Source organism: Electrophorus electricus, chromosome 13 (assembly GCF_041902795.1).
Source record: "Electrophorus electricus isolate QZ-2024a chromosome 13, ASM4190279v1, whole genome shotgun sequence".
NCBI lineage: Eukaryota > Metazoa > Chordata > Actinopteri > Gymnotiformes > Gymnotidae > Electrophorus > Electrophorus electricus.
In genome coordinates, this window is record NC_137509.1 from 15,619,680 (window position 1) to 15,640,813 (window position 21,134).

Sequence of the window (21,134 nt, forward strand, 5' to 3'; positions counted from 1 at the left end):
ATCTGCATTAGAGGAAATACATTCAGAGTACCACATCAGGGAAAAGATTACCAGGACAACTACAGACAGTAGCTCAAAGTTCTTGAAGGAATTTTACATGTACGGGGAAGAAAAAGAAGAATTCACATGTCTCCATACTTGATGATGAGTCATAAGATGAAAGTGATTTAGAAGTGGAATACCAAGATGTCTTCTATTTTGAATGATGACACTGGCCTCAAATACCAGCTTCCAAGGCATCAAAAGTGCGCATGCCATCTGATGAATATCTACAGTTGATATCTACGGCTGAAGCCGGCAGAATTGGGATTTTTGGATGAGTACACTACTGTGAAACATTTTTTCATGGCCTTTGACATTCTCCAAGAAGAATCCTTTTGTACATGTGGGTTTCATTCTGCCAACTCATTCTCAACTGCAGGGGATGTTGAAGCTTGAATCATCCTGTAAAGTCTGTAGGCTCCTGCTTATAGCTCTATAGATAGGAATTCTGAAGAAGTTCAGATAGGTCATAAAAGATACTGAGCTGATTGCTGTAGCTATACTTCTACCAGAATTCAGAACATCTTGAACCACAGAGAAAGTCTTATTGAAGGTTGGTAATTTATCTTTAATAAAGAAATTCAGTGCAGTGTGCATCAATAAATAGCAAAAAAAGTGAACAGAACATTTGTACAAATGGAACACTGAATAATAACACTGAACAATAATGTGAATGTTTTTCTAGTCTTTACAAAAGCAATACATCACAGATTTGTTACTGAAACGCTGTAGGCTTTCTAATAGAGATGGCTCCAAAATAGTGCCCTGCTAGCCTATATAATAATTGAGTAAAATTTTGAAAATGATGTCTTGGCACAGGGCTTGACTACATCCGGAATCACCTTGAGATGAACTTCGATAATGATGAGGTTCTTGCAGACAATAGCCACTCTGATGAAAATTTCTTTGCATCTATGAAGTTTAGGAACTTGTTTCTAAACAGGAGAGCTGGCGTGGTACATTTCATGTTCATCTATGAAGGTATCAACATTTTGCATTCCTTTCCTTAAATCAAGAAATTGTCACTCAAATTCTGCAGCCTGTGAGAGACTGTTTAGTAATGCTGTACTCCTATTTTATAAAGTGGGCTTGAACGCAGGTCAGCTAGATGACGATGCCAACAGCCTACTGGGTGAGCAACCACACTAACAATGGTAGGCCCATGTGCAGGACAGTTAGATCTTGGTTCAGGTAAAACAAAAGGAAAAAAAACTAAACCACACAGAGCGTGGAAAAATAAAGAACAAAGGAAGCCATGGGAAGAAATGGCAACCCTGATGCACTGGGGAAAACCAAACTAAAACTTCCCAAACAAAAGCAGAAAACAGGAAGACACTTGAATGGCTAAGCGAAGCCTCGGGAGAGAAAACTGGAGAGGAGACATATAAAAGCACAAACATTCCCACAGACAAAAAGTGAAGTATAGCACAAGGGCTCACAGACCTCAATACCTAAAATTACTGGCTAGGAACTTGTCTTAAACCTTTAGTAAAGACCCAAGAGTGAATGATTGGGTCACTGAGCTTATATAAGCTCTAGCCTAGCTGTTGGGTGTTAAACCTGATTAGTGGTACAGTTGACTCAAGGCCTTCCTCTGGTGGCCGGATGGGGCCTCGGTCTGGTGCCAACCCTTACATATTCACTGCAAAATGATCAAGAATTCACAACAAACATCTTGAAAGCCAACTGCTTTTAAAACTTAACATGTGCTAGATGATATATGTCAGAATGCAAATTTGCTAACAATGACACACTTCAGTAAACATGTTTAAGCTATGACTGAAAGATAAGTAAAAGAGTTCAGAATTGTTAAATAGGTATACGACATTTGATTCTAAAGCTGTGTTGTAAAAGAAAGTGACTGCAGAAAATGTTTTTGTTCGCCTTGCATTTAAAATACAGAGCATAAATCTAAGTGTAAGTTCAAACCTACTATAGTAGTGTTTTTTGTGGATCTCATATGTGTAGCTGATTTTCTTAAAGATTTTTCTTAAAGATATGTTGTTTCTTAAAGATTTAATTTGATGTGGTGTTTGTATGTGATGCAGCAAGGCTGCCTAAATAAGGCTGTGATTTTTGCCGTTCTGTTTTCAATATTAAATAAAATCTGATAAAGGAACTCCCTACTTGAGTGGTCTTTTTACTAGATACTTTCTTACTTTTACTGAAGCAATAATTTAAAGGACTACTTTTACTTCTACTTGAGTAATTTTTATTGTAAAGTAAAAGTACTTTGACTTGATTACAGTTTTTAGTTACTCTATCCATCTCTGATTATGGCCAAATTGTTATACCAGGAAAAGTAGATCAACTGAAAAAAACCCAAATTATGTTGGTTTACTACTTAACCAAATAAAATCACAAGAGTGTTCTTCAGTTAATATTCTTATATCTTCTTATTCTTTCTTATTTTAAATGATTATTTATGATACTAGCTGCTTGCCTCATTTGGTACACTTGTAAATTTCTTTACAATTTCATATGTACACAATGTGTTTACATTTTTGTCTGTTGTAATAGACAGTTCTATACAGTTCTAAAAGATAGAAATTAAGTTAAAATTAACATTCAAAGGCCCTGAGGATTAACCCTAAAAAAAAACATTTAGTCCCCACTGTTAGAGGATCTTAATATCTGTTTTGGCATAGAGGCAGCAATAGAAGCAGCCAATTGCTTATTTGCCTCACTAAATGCTGAAATGCAACCTTGATATGGCAATATGACAACAATTATTACTAAAATAAGCAAAAACAAATGAGTTCTCATGTTTCTAAAATGGACAAAAGGCACCAGTGAATCATAGTAACGTTAAACCTCTTTTCCTGAGCACATTACAAAAAAGGTTTGCCCTCTAGTGACCAGACATGTCCTCACTCTGACCTACAGTGACAGTCATAGAATTATATCCTTGCACACTGTAGGTAGTTGACTTGCATATTTGCCTTGCATATTTGTTTGAGAATATTCAGCCAGGACATGTGGTTACTGTACTCTTCTAACATCTATGTGTTTCCCACTGTATTTTTAACATAAATGCGTTAAATGAGTTAAATGTGAATTATTTGTGTAACTTTTAGGCAACACATTGACTAACCATTTTGTTTTTGATAGATCACATTGTGTAGCTTTGAACATGAGGGGATTGTTTTCATTCTGGCCTTTAATTGCTTTACCTTATTTTAATTTGGGTAAGTAATATTTACCATTATCTTTACTGTTTGTACTTTACACCTTTAACAAAATAAATAATTGTATAAATTCTGCAATATTTGTTTTAAGTGGCATCTTTATCTGTGTTAAGGAGCAATAAGTACAACAGAGATTAGGAATTATTTAAGTATTAAGTATTTCCTTAAGCGGTCACAGTAAGAAAACACAGTCCAGTAACAATGTACAGGAAAAGGTAAAAACAACATGCATGTAACAATAGAAACACACACACACACACACACACACACACACACAACTGAAAAATGTTTTCATTGCAGTCTTATGGAAAGTCTGACAGTTTTTGACAACGTTAAATAAAAATTCAAATAACATTTTGTTTGTGTGAAGTCAATTTTCCAAATTAGTAAGTAAATATATGTCTTTTAATTATTTTTGAATTCGTATGACACACCATAGTTACCTAATTTGTTTTATACTTCTTTCCAGATCATGGCAGAACCCAAAAAGTCCTTAATCAAGACAGCACTCTGCTGTATGTTAATGAAGGGGACAATATCACAGTTACTTGCCTTTATCAAAGTGATATTGATATGCATTTCTCATGGTACAAGCATGCATTTAGTCAGAAGCCTGAACTCATTGCAACTATCTACAAATATGACACGAAGGCCACATTCTATGATGGATTCAAGAATAATGCTCGTTTTATCTTGGTGATCAGAGAGGATAGAAATCATTTGGTGATAACAGAGTTAGAGGTCTCTGACTCTGCTACTTATTACTGTGGAAATGCTCAATCCAACATAGTGAAATTTGGGAAAGCAACAAAATCGATTGTAAAAGGTAATTTCTGTTTATGTTAGCTATATTTACATACTTTCATTTAATATATTTTTTGGCTTAAAATAATATTTTTGTATCACTGCTTTCACATGAAATTATGGCATTGTTTTAGCTTCACAGTCCCATAGCCTGTCTGTTCTGCAGCAGCCTGTGTTGGAGCCAGTCCATCCAGGAAACTCTGTGACTCTGCAGTGTACAGTCCTCACTGAGAACTATGCAGGAGGACACAGTGTCTAGAGGTTCAGACATGACTCAGGAGAATCTCTTTCAGGAATTATTCACACTCATGGAGACAGCAGTGATCAGTGTAAGAATAGCTCTAAAGCCAGATCTCCTACAGAGAGTTGTGTATATGAGCTCCCCGTGGAGAATCAAAGGTAAATAAATTCATTCATTACTGAGTCCATCTCATCAAAGTGTGTTTACTTTTGAAATTTAGTCTATATTGCTTTATAAATTCCCCTTTTTATATTGTTAAGTATTTTGGAATTTTTAAATTTTGATTTTTTACTACTATACCAGAGAATTGTACATCTTGGGATTCAATGATACTTGCTTTGGCAACATCAAACATAATTTGTGTGTCTGTGATTGTTATACTTGGAAGACTGTTATGCAAGCACTGGCTAAAAAGTAAGACAAACTTCAAATTGTATATTTTTCAAAAGGTCTTTCGTAAAAAAAAATTTACTGGCATAGTAAACTTGCTCATTAGAAACATATAAATTGTCTTCTTTTCATAAGGCGCTGCTCACACTTCTCAGCTGAATCAGGTAAAAATGTTTGTGAGTGTGTTTTGCATTTTTATTTATTTCTTTTTAGGTTTGGTATTCTCTGTTATATGACATTTTTCAAAGTGGATTATTTTAATATAAGTTCTGATAATTTTAAAGGTAATGGGATATTAAGAATATCAGGATTTTAAAGAGTTTTCTTGCCATTAAAGGGGATCTCAAGGTTATATATACCAGACAGTAAGAATTTTTCAAACATTTTAATTTTATTAGAATCACTAGCTATGTTCTGAAAGGTTTATTCATTCACTTACTCCCAGCAACTTACATCACAGAGACATAATTTCCTATCCAGCTAGAAATACAGCATACATAAACTGACAAAATGTCACCCTTTATATTAGTTATATCTTAAGGAATTGTTTGTCACCTCAGTTTACATTGCCTAGCTCTTGACCACTTATTCCTATACAAAACAGCCATCTTTGATGAACTACCTTCACATCACATCATAATAACCATTATAAAATGTAGCACACATCAGCCGTTCACTACAATTTTTGAATATTTGAAAGTGAACTATATACATTGCCTAATTTACCATTTTTGAGATTTTGAACCCCACCACAAAATGGCTCATACACATAGTAGTTTCTGAAACAGAGAATAAGAGAATGATTTCATACATAGTTAGTATTTCTGGATGCATATTGACAAGGTGATGTGTAGTATCTTCCCTTGTGAAACAACAGAAAACAGAAAAGTCAGCTGCCTGTGAATGCCAAATAGGATACATGAGGCCTGAGCATGCATAATGTGGTGTGTAAACTGTGCATGCACAATGATGCTGGGGGAAACGTCTGAGCTCAAAGAGAAAAATGATTGATAAAAAGAATGATTGATAAAAACTGTGTAAACACAGAACTGAAGGTATAAGTACCCTGCATGCAACATTATTGGCTACCTGCTTGATAAGCTTGTAATTGGTGTGAATGTGTTGCATGTGCACTGGTCCAGGAACAAAGTACTTGTGGTTTTCTAGAGTAATTCATGTAAAGACCATCCAATGCTTCATTTAACACATCTGGTAGCAAACCAAGACCATCTGCATTTATGATGATTCTTTCTTTATTGACAATATAGAGTAAGTAGACAAAATCAGGAGTATTACTTGAAAGAGCATGCTCAAGCCTTGTCCATGTGACAAGGGCAGCAGAGAGGAAGCAAGAGGCGAAGTTCCATTAACAAGTTCTTTATTGTTCATACTTTCCACGTCACTTCACCGAGTCTAGTGGGTAGGTAGGAGCGAAGTAGCTTCTCTCCAGTAGGCTCTCGTGGTTCGGCTACTAATGTGCAGCCCCTTCCTTCGGAACCAGTGGGTGTATAAATACACATGCAGGTCAATGAGGTGCAGGTGTCTCCTGTCAGAAGACAGGTGATTGTGAGCCAGGAAAGTGCGTGACATGGTCCTGGTCCTGCGAGGGTGTGTCCCCCCCTTTTGGGTACTGGTCTACCCTGACAGAACCCCCCTCCAAAGGCCCTGACCGGCCCCGGCCCATGGGGCCAACTCGGGGCAGGCCTCAGTGGGCGCCACCTATGAAATGAGGCAATGAGGTCGGGGTCCTAAATCTGAGAGGCCGGGATCCAACAGCGCTCCTCAGGACCGTATCACTCCCAGTCCACCAGATACTGGAGGCCCCGGACCTCCCAGGGGAGTCCAGCAGAGAACGTACACTGTACGCCGGTCCCTCCTCCGTCACCAGAGACGGGGGAGGAATTTCTGGGGAATCCCCTTCCTCCGTGAGATGGCCCTCCCTCACGGGCTTCAGTGAGGAAACGCAGAAGGGCCTGGAAGCCCGACTAGCCCTGACAGGCCTACCTGGTAGGTCACCTCATTAACCCGGGACAGTAATGGAGTAGGGGCCCTTATATCTCGCCTCACGCTTGCCTGTGGTGCCTGCTCGGCCGTCCCTGGTAGAGACCCATACCTTCTGCCCGATCTCATACTTGGGGGTTTCCCCTCTTTTTTTTTTGTCGGCCTTCCTCTTGTAGACAGTGATCTCCCTACATAGGTTCTGGTGCGTCTCCTCCCAGGTCCGTTCGCTCTCCTGGCACCATCTCTCCACTTCTAGTTGGTCCAATGTAGGGACGTTCCAGGGGTAAAGAGGCAGCTGGTTGCCTAGAACACACTCAAACGGGGTGAGGCCAGTTTCTGTTTGTCGCAAGGAGTTATGCGCGTATTCCGCCCATGGGAGGCACATACTCCATGTTTCTGGGTGGTGGTTACAATAGAGGCACAAGAACTTACCCAGCTCCTAGTTGACCTAGCAGACTGAATTGCCTGAAGACCTGGCAGAACAGTAGATCGGCCAATGTCTACACTCCACGAAAGCTAGCCTAATCGCCAGGAGCTCACAGTCCTCAACCCCGTAATTCCTTTCTGCTGAGCTCAGCTTTTGAGAGAATTTAAGTGATAGGCTGCAGGCCACCTCTTTCTCCCGTGTGTAGCGAAAGCACCGTGCCCACTCCTATGTCAGAGGCGTCTACCTCTAGCATTGAAGGTCTCTCAGGGTCCGGTTGTTGCAAGACGGGAGCAGTTGCGAAGGCAATCTTGAGCTCCTCAAAGGCCTTGTTGACCTCCTGAGTCCATTTGATCTTTCTCACAGGTCCCCAGAGCTGATCTGTGAGAGGCCCTGCCAGTGAACTGAAGGATCTAATGAACCTCCTGTAAAAGTTGACAAAGCCCAGAAAGCGTTGTAGTGTCTTGCGTGTAAATGGCCTTGGCCACACCTTCCCTGCCTCCACCTTGCCTGGTTGAATACCCACACACCCTTGTTGAATAACGTACCCATCTCCTTGCGATGGAACTAGCACTTCTCCGCCTTACAATATAGGTGGTTCTCTAATAGGATCTGTAGCACGGCACGTACGTTGCTTTACATGTTGGTTCCGGGAGGGGGAGTAGATCAGAATCTTGTCAATATTTGCGACAACAGATCTTCCCAAAATCTCCCTTAGAACCTCGTTAATGTAGGCCTGGAAAACCGACAGGGCCAATGCCAGACTGTATGGCAGAACTAAATACTTATAGTGGCCCGTGGAGGTGCTGAAAGCTGTTTTCCATTCATCTCCCTCCTTGATCCCGATTAGGTTGTATGCGCTTCGTAAATCCAGTTGCATGAAATACCGGGCTCATCTCAGTTGCTCTAGTGCAGCTGGTACCAGGGGGAGGGGATATGGGTACTGCACCAAGAGCTTGTTGAGTCCTCGGTAGTCCACACAAGGTCTCAGGCCCCCGTCCCTCTTCATCACGAAGAAGACTCCTGCTGATGCCGGAGAGGTCGAGGGTCAGACATACCCCTGTTGCAGCGCCTCTTTGATGTGCTGTTCTATAGCCCGCTCCTCTTCCTGAGAGAGGGGGTAGATCCTGCACTGAGGGGGCACCGCTCCCTCCTTGAGTGTTATGGAGCAGTCCCAGTCCCGATGCGGCAGAAGCTGCATGGCTTTGATGGGGCTGAAGACCTGCTCCAGGTCCAGGTACTCCGAAGGAATAGGCACCCGCCTATCAGCATCCGGGCTTTCTATTGAAGTAGGCTGGAGGGGTGTAGCCTTGTTGGGGAAGAACCTCCAATGGCAGGATGGTGCCCACTGCAGGATTTGTTTTTTTGCCCACAGCATCTGTGGATTGTGCGCACGCAGCCATGGCAAGCCTAGGGTGAGGGAGTGAGACAGACCAGGCAGGAGGAAGAAACTGATGCATTCCGTATGCCCTTCCCGGGTGACAAGGAGAACCCGGGGAGTCACATGGGAGATGTATCCTGGGTCCACCGGACCCCCATCCAGAGCCTGTACACTTAGCGAGGAGGGTAGAGCAATGGCCTTGATACCCAGCTTCCTCGCAAAGCCCCAGTCCATGACATTACCTGCAGTTCCCGAATCTACTAGGGCATAAGGTGAGAGTACACAGTATTTTGTGGCATTGATTTCAAAATACTGCAAAATATTTCCCCTTGTATTTCCCCTAAACCAACACAGTAGTATAACCTCATGTTTGACTACAAGTAAAGCATTTATTTATACATGTAGTAGCCTATAATGCAAAACCTTTAGAAATGCATTTGAGCAATTAAGAAAAAAATTGTAATGATCCTTTTCTCATAGTGACATCTGTCCACTTGACAGAGCAGTATGAACAGGTTTTCAACCCAGTTAAAGTAGTTCTATGTCCCACCGTCTGATGCCCATGACTTTACCCCCTGTTCTGACCATGCTGCACTCTAGTAAATCTACTGCATGAAAGATGCTAATGTGAGAAAAATGAAAAACACTGCAGTGAAGTGAAATGCTTGTTTCAACTCCTGCTGGCTGGTTTGGGGGAGTGTCACTAAAAACACAAGCAAGTTTCTGTCAGGACCATCCCATACCAATTAACAACTTTACCTGGTCAACTCTCCTCCATCTTGTAACAACACTGGTTTCAACTTATGGCTTGATGTGATATGACAAAATGCACCAGATGGTGCTGGCGTTCTTAGAAATGAATGAGAGATGGAGCAGAAATTGCCTCGTTTCAATGCAATGCAAATGTGCCATGTGTGTGCATTATTCCCTGCCTATAACGTCTGCAGAAGCATGTGTTAACACTTAATGCGTTATGAAATTGTCAGGCAAAGAAACCACCTTAACTGACAATGAAGTATATAAAAGGATATTGCTATGTATATTTCATTTAAGTTTGGTTCATCAATTATTTTGGTATATAAACATAAAAATGAAATAACCAAACTGAGAATTAAATAACAGAGTAATTATTTTGGCATGATTTTTGTTTTTCTAAAATAAATGTTTGTGGTACCCTCAGTAACTGCACACAAGGACAGCACATAGATACATCTAAATACAGCTATAACCCTGTATTCATTCACTGGACATTTTATTGGAATCATGTTGTAGATGTCTGTTGGCATTTTTTTTTTTAGTCAGCCCCTAGTCATGAATACTCAGTGTAGTGAAGATAAGACTACCATTTATTCCCCTGATGAAACTTTGACCTGGTCAAAGGGGGGCCCTCTCTTACCCCCGGACCACCAACCAGACCCAGGACCCAATGGTGCTTTGAGGTTGAGCAACAAAGCCATAAACAGCCTAGCTGTCAAGATGGCCTTGTGTTCTGACCCTCAGCCCCCTGTCCTTTGATGTCATAAACTCATGTATGAGAAGGAGAAAAGCTTCCTAGCTTGGTTATACTTCAAGAAACTGTGATCATAAATTCCATCAGACTCACTCAAATCCCTACCAGGGCAAATATATTTTCTCATCCCACAGATTCACAAAGTAACAACTTGCTATTTACTCTAATATGATCTCAAATGATAATCAAATAGTAATATATGGTTATTTTAACATAATCTCCAAATCATGACATTTGCTCCTGTTATTTTATATGTATCTATTGTCACATTATTCTGTTCATTATTTGTTCCTTATTAATTTGCAGTACTCATCCAGATTGCTTCATCTGTATGTTGCATAACCTCATGCATATTGTAAACAAATTGTTACTCACTCCTAGTTGCGTTTACCAGAAATCGTATATGAACCAATTAGACAATATATTACAGTTAGTAGTTTGTAACTTCTGGAAAATAGGAAATTATCCAATTGCTCTACACCTCTCAGGGTTTGTTTATAAACTTCATTCTAAGATGAGGAGGCAGAAATGGGTAGGAATATGTGATTTTGTTTATTTTTCTTTATTCATTTATTTTCTTTATAGTTGATTCATGGTGGATCCTATGTATTCCTGTATCTCTTAAATGACTTTTTCCTCAATTTTGAACACAAAGGCTTTAACTTTGAGCGGAAAGGAGCGAGCGCATGCGGAGAAGAGCGAATTTTATTATGGGCAGATCTAGAGTCCTAATCGTTTGTACAGTCCAGGGTCATCAAACCAACACAGAGTCTGAGAATACATCTTAAACAAACAAAAGCACATGAGAAACAGAGGATGCAGCCTCTAACAAAGAGGCTAGGAATCACCAACAAGGCATGGACTACAAACAGAGGCTTTGATTCACAATAACCAGCCAAACCACAGGCAAAAAGGCAGGGTATACATACACAGTGTAATTGTTAGATACTGGAGCCTTTATGTCTTCAGGCACCCAACGCAAGGTCTCTGCCTATCAGCCATGACATGGCGGCTTGACCGCGAGCCGGTCGCCCGAGGTCATCCGCTCCCTCTTCTTGTCTCCTTTACCACTCCCTTTCTCTTTCTTTCTCTCCCTGTCTCTCTTTAAGCACAGGAGTGGCTCATGGTGGGCACAGGAACAGCTCATGGCTCGTTCATACATAGAACATCTAATCTTTACTAATCTTGTCTCTTTCCTTTCTAGGTAAACCCTTAGAACATGCTTCACTTTTCCCCGTCATCCTGTAGATTTAGATAGTAGATATAGGACACATATATACTGTGTGCTTTCCTCAATAAAGTGGAACTCTCTTGATTCACTACCTTGATGTCAGTGTCTCTTGACTTCCCCGGATCCGGCTACAGAGGATGGAGGGCAGAGGGTAACTTGGAGGAGATCAAACCTGAAGGGCTGGTCACTTTGAACCAGTCTCTAACAGTCATGAGGACTTAACAAGACACAGGTGCTACAAATGAAGGGTGGAGAAAATGAAACACAGAAGCAGAATAATTACACTAGACAGGGAAACCAAGACAATAAGAAAGATAGGAGGGGCCAACCATGACAAAGGCTATTAAATTTGCTTGAACTAGGCATGTATCTCCCCCCCCCAAAGATATACCTGTCAAACTCAACCCCCTCTTCAGTCTGTTGCAAGTTGCAAAGAACTACTGAAAAAAAAAAAACACCAGAGAACTTCAGCAGAAATTATTTCCTAATATAAGTGAATAACCTATTGGTTAGCAAGATTCAAATCCAGGTTATATTAGTTTGTTTTACCATATTTTATATTTGCATTTTTTTTGTTTATTTTTGTTATTATCTTACTAATTTTTTATTGTTGTTGTGTAATTTGCCCATCACATCTTATATTGAGCAAACTTATCTGCTTAAGTATGGAGTTCCAATACACTGCCAGTAATGAACCAACAACCCTGCTTCATAAATGTCTGCCCACAAGGGCCTATATGGCTCTACTTCGAGCAAGCTATGAAGACCCAATTCCCCCTGTCCAAGAATCCTGTTCCAGTCACTGTCATCAGTCTTCATAAATCATGCACTGCCATTGAGATGATTTCAAGGAAATGGACTCTGTCTGCATGAGCCAATCTGGCGATGTGATGGAGACTGAACTTCTCCCTCAGAGCCATCAGACAACTCCAAGGAAAGGGGTTACCCATTTATGATTTTCTCTATCCAGACGGCTTTGTTGAAACACACGCTTTGACAGATGGTTCAGACGCCGGCGTGTCATAAGATTTCCCTTCTACGTTACCAGTTGGTATCAACAGTAACTTTATTATTTACTAATTAAATTAGGTTAGTTAACTCTTTCCTCTCGTCTGTGATTCAGCCTCATTAACACCACTATTAGCCCAGTTTCCCTTACACTGTGTCATAAAGGCTGGCCCTTGTTCCCCTTATCTTCCTTTTATGCTTAGATCATGAATTTTATTTGATTAACACATTTGCTTTAGATTTGTTTGGTTGATAAGTACATTACCCAGTTGGTCATTCCCAGAAGCTTGTTTTTTATTAGCCTAATTGCCTACCCCATCCACCATGAATTAAGTGTTACATTCTGTTTAGTTGCCTGTTAGGATGGTTATTCTAGTGAATTTAATACTCCTGATCATTAATAGAATTCTAGTCAATGATTGTTGTGCAGGTTTTTCCTATTTATGCTTATTCAATAAATATCCCTTGATTATTTCTTCTGTGAGTTGAGAAGTGATATTCAAATGTTTAGTAGATGAGCAATAATCATTTACTGAATTGGCGACTTTCATGAGTTGAGACTGTATTATTAATCATTAATAAATGTATTAAAATTAATACATTTCCCTTTTAATCAAATTGTTGCCCCAATTAATTTTATCCATTGTATTTGACAATCTATTAAAAGTATTAAAACTGCTACATCAGTTTCTAAAAATAATAGTCCTGTGGTTTGGTTGGCACTGTTGCAGACCACTCTTAACCAAACTGAAAAATTGATTTGTGTAAAAAAATCCTTGCACCAGCTCAACACCTATTACCATGCTTGAATCAATACTGTGTTGAGCATGGTCTCAGCAAAGTTCCTGTGGCCATAACTGAGTGGTCCTGTGGGCAGAACTAAGTGATGACTGGGATAAAACAGGGCTGCTCTAGTCTCAAGCATGGAGATCTTTCATCTGAAGAACTTATTTGCATCCTTAATGCATTCCTTCAGCACATATATTAGAAACAGTATGCTAGAATTAAGTGTATGTTGAAAATGTTTTGTGAAAAGCTCTTTTCCTTTGAACTTTGTTCCATGTTTAAGTGTATATTTATCTGTAACTACTTTCTAGATAACACAGACATGGATCTGAGGGTTCTGTCCACATCAAAGATTGGCTTAGAGAACCCCCTCCACCCACCCCCAAAAAAGGATGGAAACATTCTAAACCTCAAGCCTTCTTATGCCCAAGCCTTACTATTACTATTAATAAATTTACCTGTAACTGCAACACTGACGTGTTGCAAAGCTTCATATTCACAGATTTTAAAAAATCTACTTATTTATTACAAAGCAGGAAAAAATATATATTTTTCATGTCACGGAAGTGCACAAAACAGTGCAAGTGATCTGCAGATCAAACAAAACACTGATCATTTATATTGATTAAAAAGGTTAAAATCATTTACAGCATTTAGCTGACACTTTAATCCAAAATGACTTACAATTATCATTGAGTAGAATTTGAGCAATTGAGGGTTAAGGGCCTTGCTCAGGGGCCCAACACTGGGAAGTGGAAGAACTTGAACCAGCAACTTTCCAATTACAATTTAAGTACCTTAACCACTGGGCTACCACTGCCCTGGATAAAAGCTGGATAAAGTGTGCTAGAGGACAGAAATCCTATAAAATGATAAGTATTTATTTTAAAACAGTACTGTACAAACAAACTGCAGAAACACATAAGAATTACAACTGACTGCTTAAAAGCTAGGTGCTGTACCACATGTATAGCTGTTTTGGAGCTAACAAATTAGACACACTTCCCACATTGCTAGTACTACTAACAACAAAAGTAATAATAATTGGTATTAAGTATTATTGTTATTATTTCAGCAATAGGAACTTTACAATAACTGAAATCCAATCATTTACATAAATTATACCACCATACATTCATTTCTTAAAAGAATATTGTAAGGAAATCCTTACATGGTTTTCTACTGATGTGTCTTTACCTGTGCATATACAGATTGATCACTGTTGAACTTTGCTGTGGTTCTTCGGGCAGAGGGAGAATGAGCAAAGCTCAGAGCTGTATAGTTCAAGGTGCCTGGGTCCTCAGTCTGAAAGTAATCACAACCCAACATGTAGCACAATGTGAGAATGCTTGAGCATTTTAAACATATGTAACAATTTAGCGCATGTAACCTAATCTACTAAAGTTATTATAGAATAAAATAATCACCTGGTTTACTTGAACTCTTTGACCTTCAGAAGAATTTTAAACAAATGATAAGTAGATCAATTAAACCAATGTGAAATATGGAAGGTACATTCACCCACAATGAGAAATGAACAATTACGTCTCAAAAATAAATGCAACTTTATGATGACTGGTGTGTAATCTTCTGCATAATAATAAAACCACAAGCAGGCATATGATGTTTGATGCTGCTAAAATAAAAATAGTTGGGTCCATAGTACCTTTGTCTGCAATAACCAAATAAGAAAACTTGTATTTAAATCAAAACAATAAATGTGATTCAGAATAAAATAAATAAAACATGCACTGAACATTCACTGTTTATGAAAAGTCATAGCAAAACAACTTTTATTGTTTTAATACAACACAAATGGCAATAAATGGCTGCCTGTCAGACTAATATTAAATTTGAAATCTAAAAATGTTTTGTTAGCATTAAAAAATACATAACTTTTTCCTCTTATGCTGAATTTGTTTTTGTTACACACGGAGGGAATTCCAATTATTATTATTATTATTATTATTATTATTATTAGTGTACTGTAGTGTAAATGTACTGTAAATACCCCTATTATTATATAAATCCATGACTTTGACATTTTCAACCCATAAAGCTGAAATGACAGAATTGAAAATTAATTAACCAAATTGAAAGATAATAGTGTGATTTTTTTTTTTAAGCTGTATATTTACTTCATCCTAAAAGGATGAAAAGATGGTAGTTGTGAAATAGAGCTGTGGTCAACTACAAATGTAATACTCATCTTGCAGTGTGCAAAGCACAGTAATCTTAACACAAAATCAGTTTCCAAACCTTATGAAAGAAGTAGTAAAGCCTTCAAAGGTGTATTGCATTTTAGTATAGTTACACAATTTCAAGGTGACATTGGTGTTTATTGATATGGTTCCTGTCTCTTTTTTAAATAAATCTTTCATTTTTGCACATGCCCAATCATATCTGTCTGCACAGACATTACATATACATTATTAAATGTACTGTAAATACCACAATTATTATATAAATCCATGACTTTGACATTTTCAATATATAAATGAATATTATTTTAGAATTTTCCTTTGCATACAGAACATCATACTTGAATACCCACTGGGTACAGAATCAAGTTGCACATAAGGTGCCACCGTGTTGAAATGATGTGATAATGGGCTCGATGACAACATTTAAGCAATATTATGAGAGGGGGCACTATTATACTGATTATCTGCACAGCTGGGATTTAGTTCAAGTTAAAAATGACATTCACTGTATGAATTCATAGCATGAATTCACACCATATTTTTTTAATAATTTATATGGCTCTGCCAAAACAGATAGTTCTGCAACTGGGTTGGGAATGGACTGTTGCCAAGCAACATGATAATAATCAACATGATAACAGGATAATGGCTGTGACTGGCCTGGCTGGGAATTAATTTGTTGCTGGATCTCAATGTGAGGGGCACTCATATGGCACTACCTGCCAAACCAGAAACCCAAGTGTCTCAGATGTTTCTGATTAAATACATTTTCATGGGGCCCAAAGATCCATGGAACACACCTGCTAGTATCACTTTGCATTGCGTATATGGATGTTCTAACCATCCCAAAGGTGACATCCCATGCATCAACCTGGCAAACTATCATCCCCAGTAAAGGGTGGTCTGTGCCATACTCTGGGACCATGTATTCAAAGGGGCAAGGAGCCCTCAGGTGCCTCCTAGCCACCTCTCTTGAGCCCTACAGATGTTAGCAATTAGTCGTCCCATGTCTTCATGCAGTGTCAGTGAGAACTCTTCTCTTTTCATTACAAAAGGTTCTAAAATATTTAATATATTAACTATATATGGGAAAAATACAACAGACGAGGTTCATGCAAATCCTGCATTGTCTCATACTGCATTGGTTTTACAGCTCTTTGCTTCAGCTCTACAGTTATTTGCTTCAGAGCTACATTTTCCTTCCTGATACAAATAATAGCAACTCAAACAGATGGGAGGCGCCATACTACTATACTTGTATTACTAGCATTGTATAGGACCCTTTCTGATGTGCCCTTTTTAAGTTGACAGACTTTATCTTTTTTTGATGTTATTGATATTCTGGAATCTTTGGGCTATTTGTGCATGGGGGTCGCAAAGTACAGTGAATTATTGCAGGCAAAGACAACACTCCTTTTTGTCAATTAGCATCATCTACAGTTCAATTTTTTGAGTTGTCCACCATCTACGTCACACAGGTAATGTTTATGTTCTGAAGACAGAAGGCGAGGCAGAACAATTTTTGAAGTTGTATTCCTTGAGTTTGTAAAAAAAAAAAGTTTTCTAACTATAATCCCATTTACATGACATTTATCCAAAGCATCATACAATTATGACTTGAGCAATTGAGGCCTAAGGGCCTTGCTCAAGGGCTCAACAATGGTGGAACTTGAACCAGCAACCATTGAGCTACCACTTCCTGCAAGATGGATTACAAGATAGAAACTACGTTTTCACTGTATTTATGTGTATTACATTTTCATACACTGTTGCTGGTGCTTAGCCTTAAAGGACAGGCTAAGCAAAGCAATGCAAAAGACAGGAAAAAAGTAGGTTGATATACTTCCTGTGGTAACCCACTAAATTGTCTCCTTTTGAAATTTTAATTGGAAGGATCTTCCCCACCGCATGGGTCATGGGCCAGCCTGGCACAGTGCATACAGGAGACATAATCGGGTCAGAATACACTGCAATTCTGATTGAAAAACTGACCTGCTTCAACCTAATCTTGCCTTTTCTTTTGCTATTCCAGCAGTACAGCCTACACAAAAATTCAAACCTGGTGACAGAGTTGTAATTAAATGTCTGCTTCCTAGGAAACTAGAAGAGACTAGTTACGGACCACCTGTAATTGCAGTAACCAGAACTACTGTATTAACAGATTCTCAGCCCCAATGGATTCTTGATAGTAATATTAAAGGGGTCACTCAACAGAGCTCACAAATATGACCCCATCCTGATAGGAGCTGCTCCACCAATCTTACCTGGATCAGGAGAAATAATATTATCCTCCTATGTCAATAAATTTGTGTAGCCTTTATAGTGCCTTGGAGTTAAATACTGTCTCTGTTAATCATTAATTAATTAATTAATTAATCATTTAATACCTAATGTTCTTTATCTGTCAATAACATGTTGATACATTTGTCTTTGCACCCTTTCCTACACCACTTCCCTTTTTTTCTCTCACACACACACACACACACACACAGAGTCAGCAATCCCCCCCTATGGCCACCAAAGCTCCACCTCTCTGGCATACTAGTATGGTCTCCATGGTTACTGTCTCACATGTTTTTACTTAATGCTTAATGGTCAGTCTATTTAAACTCACTATACACTAAACCAAATGCTCATTGTGAACTATTGCCTCCACAAGTATACATAACATTCCTGTTGCATATTCTCTTGCCTTCTCTGTGTTTTGATCTCTGCCCTCTGCCTAGCCCTTTTTTGTACTTCTGCTGGTTTTTGATCTGTGCCTTGCCTGGTTTTGACCCTGTGTATGTCTTTTTGAAATATCCATTTGTTTTGCCCCTATTATCAAATGTTGCAAATGGATTCCACTCAGTCTTTGAGACTCACTCATTATGCACAGACACTTACTGTGTATATTCTCTGTCCATCCTCAGTAAGTTTCTTGCCCACTCTTATGAGCTTCATGAAGCAGACACCTATGATGCTTTTCCCATCAGACTTGAAAACATTCTCACATATACAGGGAACTTGTAGGGTGAAGAACTAAAATTCTGAAAGAAAACTATTTGCTGAGAGTGTATCTAAAATTTTGTGTTAGTGTGTATGTTTTGAAAATTAATTCATATATAGGCTAACATCTTTCCCAAATTATATTTCTATTAGAAGCAAATGTAAGTGTAATCCATTAGATTAAAATGCCACATTTTATTGTGTCAGGTGTGTCCAAACATTTGACTGATACTGTATGCTCATAGTCTGCATATGCTCTATTCTTTTTTTTATCTTTAAAGGCTATGGTGAATCCTCTTATTGGTGCACCATTGAGGACAGCTTTTTTATAGTTAACTGAGATGCACTTTTGTTAGGATCAACCAACTAAGTATTGATTGATCTTCAGTTGGGCAGAAACCAAAAACTCTGTATATGACATGCTGAAATAAGTCAACTTGGAGTTCAAGGTAAAGCTTAAAGTTTGTTAAACAAGCTTTGTGAAATACCCCATTGTCTTGTTTTTGTCTGAAGTTGTTTGTTCATAATCTGCACACACAATCATGATTATTTCCACTTCCAATGCCCTAAAATACATTTTGACATTTTTTTTCATTCACATCTGTTATGAATCCTGTTTTCAGCTCTTCATAGATCATAAATTTCTGAATGCTCAGCATAGTTTACTGATAAATGCACTTTCCTGTGAACTCTGTTATATGTTTGGATGAAAACAATAACCACAATCTAGATGGTGTTGATATGGTGCAGTACATAGGCAACTGTGGATTCTGACCACATCACAGATAAACTTTTAACAGCCAGAAAGACTCTTGACAGGAAGGGAAGCTGTTTAAAGCTGTTAATACCTATAGCATTCAACTTTCATCTCAGCTTTTAACTTATGTACAACCAAGACCTCTTCAATGACACCTTGCTATGCATTATACACAGTCATCTTAAAATTGTATTACATTTTAACACAGTAAAAACTTCATGTTAATAAAATGTCCTTGTGTCACAGTACATATGAGTAAAAAATCATTTTGCAGAAAATGAACACTAATGATATAAAATATATTTTATAACAAAGTTAACATTTAAATGCTTGATTTTGTCCAGCAGGTCTTCACTGAATGCTTCAGGTGGTAATTTATTACTGATGTTCTCAGTTCCAACACAATGCAACTATCTGAATTCCTGGTTTAGCTATATTCTATATTGCCTTCCCTGTTTCCTTTTTTTCTGTTCGCTAGTCTGTTGTACTTTCTCTCTGTGTTTTCGTCTGTGCTGCTTTCCCTGTTAGTTTTTGCTTGCCTGATTCTGCTCTCTTTCCTTGTCAGGTGTTCTCCCATCGCTTCTGTTTAGGTTTTTCTTCCCCTTTTTATATATGCTAGTGTTGTCTGGTTTTCCTTTTCAGTTCTGATTACCTGTGTCATTTGTCTTGGTTATTGTTTGTTTTTCTTACATTACCCAGTTCTGTATACTCCCCGCTAGGCCTAGTTTCTTTCCTCATCGTTTTTCTCCGTTAATCGTTCCTAAGTGTTTTGTCCTTTCTGCCTAGTTCTTACCCTCAATATGTTAGCTGTCTGTTCTTTGTTCTGTTCTGTGTTGTTAGTCTGTTTCTGTTATTAAACATATTATTTATTTATTTATTATATTTGATCAGTCCCATTCCTTATGGCATCCTCCCTTAGTTCCGTTCCTTATCACATCCAAGGTGCAAGCACTTCACAAGTGTGTTCACTCGTCACCTCCCACACATTACAGAATGATCAACCTACTAAGAACACAGTGAGTAGGCACCTCTCTGGTCAGTGGTCACCTTACTGTGAAGAAAAATTCTCTCAGCAAGACTACACCAGGCAGATTAACTCCCCTGGCACTGTGGTGACAAGGGGTTCTCAATGTAAGTCCATGAAGTCTGCAAAGGATAAGCAAACATCAGACATGAAGGTAGTTGAGACTCCTGATAAGTGCTCATACCCTACGGATCACAAAGCAAACATCAGGGATTCGCAGCGTGTAGAGCAGGACCTAGAAGGACTAGGAAAGGCACTTACTGAAGAAGTCCAATTCCTGTTCCTGGTTTGAGAGATACTGCCCATCCTAATCCACTTCCTGTTCCCAGTGTGAGAGGCGCCACCCATCCTGATCCAGTTCCTGTTCCTGGCATAGTGGATGCCTCTGCTCCTCCTGGTCCTGTTCCTGGCATAGTGAAAGACGCTGCCTAGCCAGGTCCCGGCGTAGAGACAATACCCAGCCATTTCCTGCTGCCAGATGTGCGTCTCAGCCTGTTCTTGTTTCCTGTGCCAGGTGTGTTCCTGTCGCTGGAGTGTGTTTGAACCATGCAGTTGCTGAAGCAAGATTAGATAAAAATGAGCAAGTCAGATGAATATCTTCACCAATCTTAACAAACAATATATTTCATTAAAATATAAGTATTAAATTAGTTATAGAAAAGCACTTCAGTAAAGGATCTACAGGTAAATTTCCATTGAAACATAACCTTACTTTATTGTAGTAGATTTTGTAGAGTTACTTACAGGCAGAAGGGAAGTTTAAAAACTTTTGCCACTAAAAAGACCAACTTTCAGATCTTGACCCACTGGCTAGATACCGTGTTAATCTGGACATGCAAGTCTAACATAAATATGTTTCAAAGAAACAAATATTTTAAAATAAAAGGTGCAGTTATAGGTTGTTATGACCGGCCCACCACCAGTCAGGAAGAGACACACCCTTCTAGACTACTTCCCCATTCCCAGTTACCCACTAATTGATTCATTCCCAGCCCCTGTCTCTCATCTCCTTCAATAATTGCCATCACCTGCCTCTTAGTGCCTCATACTATTTTGTCCCCTCAGTTGCCATCCTCTAGCACTTCACATTTAGCCTGCTACAGCCTAAATAGCCAGTCCTGGAGCTATTGCCTTTTCAGTACATTTTGTTGCTTT

At 38.8% G+C, this 21,134-nt stretch overlaps 1 protein-coding gene across 1 annotated transcript in view; it reads left to right on the forward strand.

Annotated features, from left to right (window-relative positions):
* The first annotated feature begins 1,156 nt into the window (after positions 1–1,156).
* LOC113568994 (immunoglobulin kappa light chain-like) overlaps positions 1,157–21,134 on the forward strand; it is a 38,641-nt gene continuing 18,663 nt past the window's right edge. The window contains exons 1-3 of the mRNA XM_081695090.1: positions 1,157–1,196; positions 3,700–4,056; positions 4,169–4,254. Of these exons, the coding sequence (XP_081551216.1) occupies positions 1,157–1,196; positions 3,700–4,056; positions 4,169–4,254 (483 nt within the window). The remainder of the gene's footprint in view (positions 1,197–3,699; positions 4,057–4,168; positions 4,255–21,134) is intronic.